Here is a 7,174-nt window from a genome sequence, read left to right as displayed (position 1 = left end):
TGTAGACAGTTAAATATTTATTAGTGTTAAATAGTTTCAGACACTTAAAATAAAGATTTATTCCAATTTTTCTATCCAATATTCAGTAAGGAGTATCATAAAAATTGATGTTACGTAACTTACAGAAGATATGAAGTAAATATAGTATGCAAACTTTCAGAATGATTGCACAGGAACACCATTTTTTTAAAAGATAATCTGTCAATCCTATTTACATCATTGCATTTATTCACATAACCAATGAAGAAAACTTCAAGCCTGTTTCACTGTCTGCTCTTCAAGGTCTCAACCAGCCTGAAAAAAAACAGGATTGTTTTGAAATTTAAAGATTTTAAACATTTTAAACATAAAGTAATAAATTCATCTTTATGTACTCTGGGTTTCTATACTATGCACTAAGACTATGCAGAAATCCAAATTCAAAGACTTTGATTTGGAATGTGCATTAGCAGGTATGGAGGGAACATCTGTTAGCATCTCCTTAAATGAAATGTGGCTCTTCCTATAAGTTTCTATATAAACTCAATATGCTACTACTTCAGAGTTACTCAGTCTCTCTTTCTGTGATCATGGATTCAAATTAGACTCCTTCATGAGCACTGCCAACCCCCATGTGCTCTTAATTAGCTTTTCCTTTTTCTTGCACTATCGTAATAAGTAATCTTCGAAGGGAATCAGAACAATACTACTTACCACTCCATAGCTTCATCAAGTCCAGTGCCTTTGGTTGCAGATGTTTTGAATATCTGCCATTTTCTGTCCTTTAAAGCTGGGAGTCCAAGTGCATTTGCCATTTCCGTAGGAGTCATGGCTTGTTCCATATCTTGTTTATTTGCAAATACCACTAAAATGGCTTTCTTTAATTCTTCTTCCTAAAAGAGCAGTCAATAGATTATATTAGATTTTCAATACAAAAGCTTCCGTTATGGAGCAGCTTAATCACTGTTGAGGGGAGGGGAGGAAATTATCTCTGCTAGCCTCAGAGAACAGAAAATCACATTATCAAAATTTATATTTTTTTCTCCTCTTTTGCATGATTCTAAAGTGAATAATATTTATTAAATTTAACAGCCCAAACTCTGGGCAGTTTACAACATTTAAAAACAAGGAATAGAAAAAAACAAAAATAGTGCAAAATAAAAGAACAGGGATGACAAGAAAAACAAGCTCTGATAGGAACAAGGAAGAGGAAGTCAATCATCCTCATCAAAGTCCTGGATTTAGGGCCACGTCTTCTGGGCCCTTCAAAATACCGACAATTCCGGGGTTCCAAAGGAAGACATTATTTAATCGATGGAACTAGATCGCACCAACCTTGCCAAATTGATCTGGCTGAGAAAATACTACAGAAGACAAGGAGTCCCTCAAGTAAACAGACCTGTTATGTAGGCCGTTACAGGTAGCAACCAACACTTCAAATCACATCCAGAAGCAAATTGGCAACCAGTGCAGTTTGCAAAGCAGAGTTGCTACATGAGCGCCACTGCATTCTGGACCAGCTGAAGCTTCTGTGTTGCCTTCACAGAAGGCCTCCTTACAGAGCATAATGCAGTAGTTAAGCAATGAAGTGACCAGGGCATGAGTAACTGAAGGGCAACTAAATCAATATGCAACTGATGTACCAAATGAAGCAAAGCAAAGGTCTTCCTATCCACAGCTACCACCTGCTCATCAAGCAGGAGTTCTGAGGACAGGAAGGCTCCTAAACTGTGTAGTACCATTGAATGGAGAAGTATGGTAGCACACTAATAAAAGTCAAAGTTGGAATATCCCAAGATATAGGTGGTCAAAACACTAACCATCACTACATCTTGGTGGGACTGAATGGCAGATGGTACCTCCTAATCCTAACTCACAGACTGCAGACATTAGGAAAGAACATCAATAGCCTTAATTGGCTAGCCCAGAGTTGAAAGATATAATTTGGCATCATCAGCATACTGTTGATACTGAATCACTGATTAGCAGATATTAATATATATATAAGTACAAAGCCTCCAAAAGAATAAACAAATTAAGCTCATCTAAAGGGTGAACTAAAATGATGCATGAATTAGTAGCAAAAAAGCATTTTACTTGAAAATGAAGACACAGGAATAGCATCAGGGTAAGACACCTTTTTATAATTATAAGCCTAATTTTAAATGCTGTATCCAGAGCCATTTTATTGCTTCATACCTCCAACATGGCAACAAGCTCAGATTTTGAAATTCCAATTCTGTCTCTATCACAGCTGTCTACTACATAGATAACTGCATCAGTATTGGAATAGTAACATCGCCAATATGGTCTAGAAAAGAAAAGAAAAATGTAAATTGTATCTTACATTATTACAGTATCTTATATTACCTTACATAGCTTTCAAGAGTGTTTCTTAGTAGTTGTAAAATCAAAACTTTGTATGTTTGAGTTTTAAAACAAAGCTTATCTATTGATATAAAAACTTATAAAACATTTCCCCCCAGTATCCATCTACAATTGAACTAGCACCTTCAGTTCCTTCAAAAGGTACTTGAAGTTTCAGATTGTTCTTTATAGATAAATGTATTTTACAGCCTGAAAATATTTTTCTTAACTGTAATGGCAAACTCTGTAGAAACTGATACAACTATTCACTGTTTAATCTCTGTGTGAAAGTCTAACACAAAGAATTGTTTTCTGATATACAAAGACATTTTCTTGTAAAATATTTGAAAATATCACAACATTCAGATTAATATTTAGATTTGTTGTGGTTTCAGAACCATTTTACCTGATGCTAGTCTGTCCTCCTAAGTCCCAGACTTGAAACTTTAGATTCTTGTAGGTGACTGTTTCAACATTAAAACCAATTGCTAAAAGAGAAAACAAAATTAACTAGGACATTAAAAACAATTGATATCCAAATATATTTGTAGTTTGAAAACAGTAAATATTGCATGATTGTTTTCTAATTTCCAAATAAATTTATTATTACTGAATAATATTCAGTACAAGTAATCGACTCATAACCATTTGTTTAGTGACATTATATATGAAATTGAAAAAGAGACTTATTACCCTTTTTCATACTTACAACCATTGTAGCATCCCCATGGTCACATGGTGAAAATTGTGGTTTTGTGCTCAATTGTGGTTATAAGTCAAGGAATGCCCATATTATTATACCTATATACACACCCATATATAGCCAAAACATCAATATGTCTTTGCTCACTGTATCTATATAACTCTTTCTAAAAGTGTCTTGGACTTTATTAGGGAAGGATGGGCTGTGAAGAATTTTTAGACATCTGTAGGATAAAACCACTTGTATCTGGATAGGTCCTAACCAGGTGAACAAAACTACAAACTATCAATTATCTTGAATGAAGCTGAACTTGTAAATCCTGAGGAAATAGATTTGATTTTGGGGTATCAACTCTATAGTCCGTAGACATGATTCTTTGCCATTACTGGTTGATGAAAGCCTTTGAGATGACACAAAGCTGGACTAGATAATTGTATCCTTATAGACACTGCTGTCTCCCTGAAGAGACACGCTATGTCTTGTCCTTAAGTAGTGAGGGTTGTTGGTGGATGTGATTATCTCAGGTGTGAATTTTATAAATTTTGTTGATTTTAATATGATTTAATATTGTTTTTAAACTTTTCTATTGTTCTGTTGTTTTATATCGTTTTAATTTTTTGTAAGCCAAGATGTATATAAATGAGACGGAAGACTAGTATAAATGCAAATAATAAATATTGAGTAACCTACACCCTTTCCTATTTGGGCAGCATAGGAGAAGGGCTGTAGTTGCAGAAGAGCCATCCAATTGTAAGCAGATTCCCTTTTTAGGTTAAAAGCTGAAAAACAGCTGAATACAGCTGAAAAGCCAGTATTGGAAAATCCTGATTTCCTTATAGGAGGAAAAATGACCCTATACATAGATGATTTGTTTTGTTCAGATGTTATAAAATTTCCTTTAGTAATATTTGTAATATTTAGTAAATTAAGTATTTACATTTTTTGTGCAATCCATATGATAAAGGAAGGTGAAGTAGTTTTAGGATTTTAAGATACTTCAATTAATAAATATATAAGAGATAAGAATATTGCATTACATGTTATAATCATATTTAATTTAGGAAAAAAAAACACTTACTAGGAATGGTAGTTACGACTTCACCAACTTGTAACCTGTATAGAATTGTGGTCTTTCCTGCTCCATCTAATCCCAAAATTAAAATTCTCATCTCTCGTGTACCAAACAAACTGGAAAAGATTGTTGAAAAAAAGCCACCTACAAAAAAAAGCATTATTAGAAATATATTACAATATCAGACTGTTCCAAATTAATACTTTTTAAAGCTTTCCTGAGAAATACATTTTATTTGTAAGATATCTGCTTATCTTAAAAAAATTATTTCTGTCCTTTTTAATGAATGTCTTTTTTTAATAAATACACATATGCAATATAAAAGCAAGTCACAGTAATCTTAAAAGTTGGAATTTCTTCATTAATACACATCATTTTGTATTTTTGGGAATGCAATTTCCTAATTTCCAAACATCTTTCAATGAAAATTTTCACTTTTCAAATTAGTTTCATGATTTCACAGCTGCATGTTCTTTTTAAAAATCTTCCCAACCTAGTTAGAATTCCCTGATGTTGTCAGATCCAAGTACTAACCAGGTCTGCTCCTACTTGCTTCAAAGTTCAGAAAAGATCAAATAAATACTGCTAAAGTTTCTGAAACTCTGCTGAGGGAGATAAACAGAAAAAACTGAAGTTTACATCATTTATTAAGGCCATATCTATACTCCTTAAAGCAAGAGAAACAGGAAGAACTGATCTTGCAATTTTAAATTCCAAAGTTGTGGCAGGCACCCAGTTTACTAGCCTCTTTGAAATGTCTTAACATAGCAAGTCCAAGGATCTCTGAGGGTCCCGAAAGACCATCCTGTAGGTCGGTGACATCAAAATTATTTGCCAGATATTTAAAGTTTTATTAAAACTTTCAATATCTGACATTAAAACAATGTCATTTTTCTCAAATTAAAACACAAGGCTTTTTCCTGAAATATTTTTGTTAACACCTAAGAGGATTGATAATATTATTTTTACATGGTTCAATAAATGTTTCATGAATGCATCAGTTTTTAACTTTGAATATGATAAATAGCAACAAATATAGCCCACAGAAACTAAAGCTACTTTGGAGTCCCCCATAATTTTAAAAAGTGGGAAGCGGGAGAGTTCCGAGCGCAAAAAAGTTGAAGAAACACTGTTCTAGAGTGGGGGATGGTTGTGGTGCCTATAATCCCGGTTAATTTTCGTTCAAAAGTTTGTTTGCCATCCTCATCAAGAGACAGCTGGAATTTATAGCTCAGTGACATATGGATATCCCCGCGGGTCGCACCAGACTTTCAGGTAAAGCTTGCGAATGGGAAATTGGACATGACGAGCCTGGACCTGTTTACTGTCTGCCCTCCAACGGTTCTCAGAGCAACGGGGTGATGACGAGGGGAAGGGCGTTTGAGGACGAGGGAAGAGAAAAGGGGAGGGGAGCCGGTTCGAAGGCGTCGAAAGTTGCATCTCCTCAGTGTTGTTGCGGTCTAAGTTTTCACGCTCCCTCTTGAGGATCTGCGCGCTCTTCTCTCGCCTTTGACTCCGTGAAGGAAATTCCACCACACTGACCGAGACGCCGAGGTTCCCCTCCAGGAAGCTCCTATGCGAGCGAATCCAACCGCTCGACAGCCCCCGGAATAGCCCAGAACCACAAGGGCGACTCGGAGGCCCCGAGGTTCACGCCCTGAGGGGAAAAAATCTTCACGGAACCGCTCTCCACAGCCCCCCGCCCCGGTCTCCAAAGCGCTCCATTTTTCGGATTTCCTCCCGTTCGGGCCGCCACCTCTGCCCTCGCCCTGCCTTTCTCCCTTCCCTCCTCACCCATGGCGGTAAAGGTTTCCCGGGCTGTTTGTTGCTCAGCGTCCCGGTAGTCCTCCCCCTCCTCCTCTGTTGCTGCCGGCGGCGATCACCCGGAAGTGGGCGAGAAGCAGGTTCCACGTCGGCTCCCGCGTGCTTGAGTCCCGCGACACGCAGCAGCCGCTCCACATGACGACGAATCCAAGAGCAGAATTTTCGACACGAACCGGCGCCGCCAACGACTGAGGAGCAAGCGACGAATCTGCTCGGTCAAAAGCGGAGCGACAGAACCTCTCTCGGCTTCCCCATTGGAGGAATTTGGCTGGTGGGCGGGGACAGAGGGGGGGCTTATTCGAGTTCCTGGATCACGTGGTGCTGAGCGAAAGCGGTGATAGGGAGGAAGCAGCGGGCGGGGAGTTGCGGGAAGCGTTTTCTGTATTTATTAGAATTTGTCAAACAAAAACGAGAAGAATAAAAGGGGGAAAAATGTAATGACAGGGACGATAGGCATGTTAGTGCAACCTATGCACGCCCCTTCTACTGACCACTTAAGTATGAAGTAAGGTCCACAGAAGTCAATTTGCGACTGAAACTGAAAATTTGTAGCTGAAAACAACTGAATCGGGTAGGGCAGAGGTCTTCAAAGTTGGCAACTTTAAGACTTGTGGACTTCAACTCCCAGAGAATTCTGGGAGTTGAAGTCCACAAGTCTTAAAGTTGCCAAGTTTGGGGACCCCTGGGGTAGGGCATTCCAGACAACTCTATTACAGAAATCATATTTTTTACAGTCAAGTTTATAACAATTTACATTAAGTGTAAAGTGGTTGTTCGCACACATATTGCGATTAAAACAGGAAAAAGTCATTTACAGGTAAAGCATTATTATGTATAAATTTGTATGTAATGCCTAGCTCTGACCACAAGCGATGCAGTTCTAAGTTATTTAAACGGAGAATTTTGAGTTTCTGAGGAAAAGCATTGGCGGTATTTCTATTTTTTAGTTAGGAGTACTATGGTTGTGGGTCTGCAGTGTTGTAGATATTTATTGCTAAACTCGATGTTTCATCCTGCATAGTTTAAGAATGAAGCGCGATGGCGCAGCAGCATATCTAAGTGGAAAATCTCCAGGTACAACTATGAAAGAAATTGCAACAAGACTGCAGAATCCAATTATCCTGGGATTTTCCAACGTAATTTAATATTCATAGAATGACATCTTGGTTACATTTCACTTTTTCTAAAGGCAGTATTTAATGCTTTTATGAAACAGTATTGTCAAAACA

General features: G+C 37.5%; 1 protein-coding gene across 1 annotated transcript; it reads right to left on the bottom strand.

The window, feature by feature from the left end:
- ARL1 (ADP ribosylation factor like GTPase 1) lies at positions 1-6,124 on the bottom strand. The gene is made up of 6 exons (XM_032221938.1): positions 5,916-6,124; positions 4,128-4,265; positions 2,753-2,834; positions 2,179-2,290; positions 694-872; positions 1-294 (listed from the first exon to the last, which is right to left on the bottom strand). Exons 1-6 carry the CDS (start codon positions 5,917-5,919, stop codon positions 264-266), a joined length of 546 nt encoding a protein of 181 aa, XP_032077829.1. The 5' UTR covers positions 5,920-6,124; the 3' UTR covers positions 1-263.
- Between the last annotated feature and the right edge of the window lie 1,050 nt (positions 6,125-7,174).

This window comes from Thamnophis elegans, chromosome 7 (assembly GCF_009769535.1).
Source record: "Thamnophis elegans isolate rThaEle1 chromosome 7, rThaEle1.pri, whole genome shotgun sequence".
NCBI classification, from domain to species: Eukaryota; Metazoa; Chordata; class Lepidosauria; order Squamata; family Colubridae; genus Thamnophis; species Thamnophis elegans.
This window is presented reverse-complemented; position numbering and strand designations above follow the sequence as displayed.

What these genes read in the sequence shown, in the direction of transcription:
- ARL1 (XM_032221938.1), bottom strand. An exon ending in GGAGGACAGACTAGCATCAG is followed by an intron (nt 2,291 to 2,752) that starts GTAAAATGGTTC and finishes TTTCTTTTCTAG; the next exon opens with ACCATATTGGCGATGTTACT. An exon ending in AGCTTGTTGCCATGTTGGAG is followed by an intron (nt 873 to 2,178) that starts GTATGAAGCAAT and finishes CTGCTCTTTTAG; the next exon opens with GAAGAAGAATTAAAGAAAGC.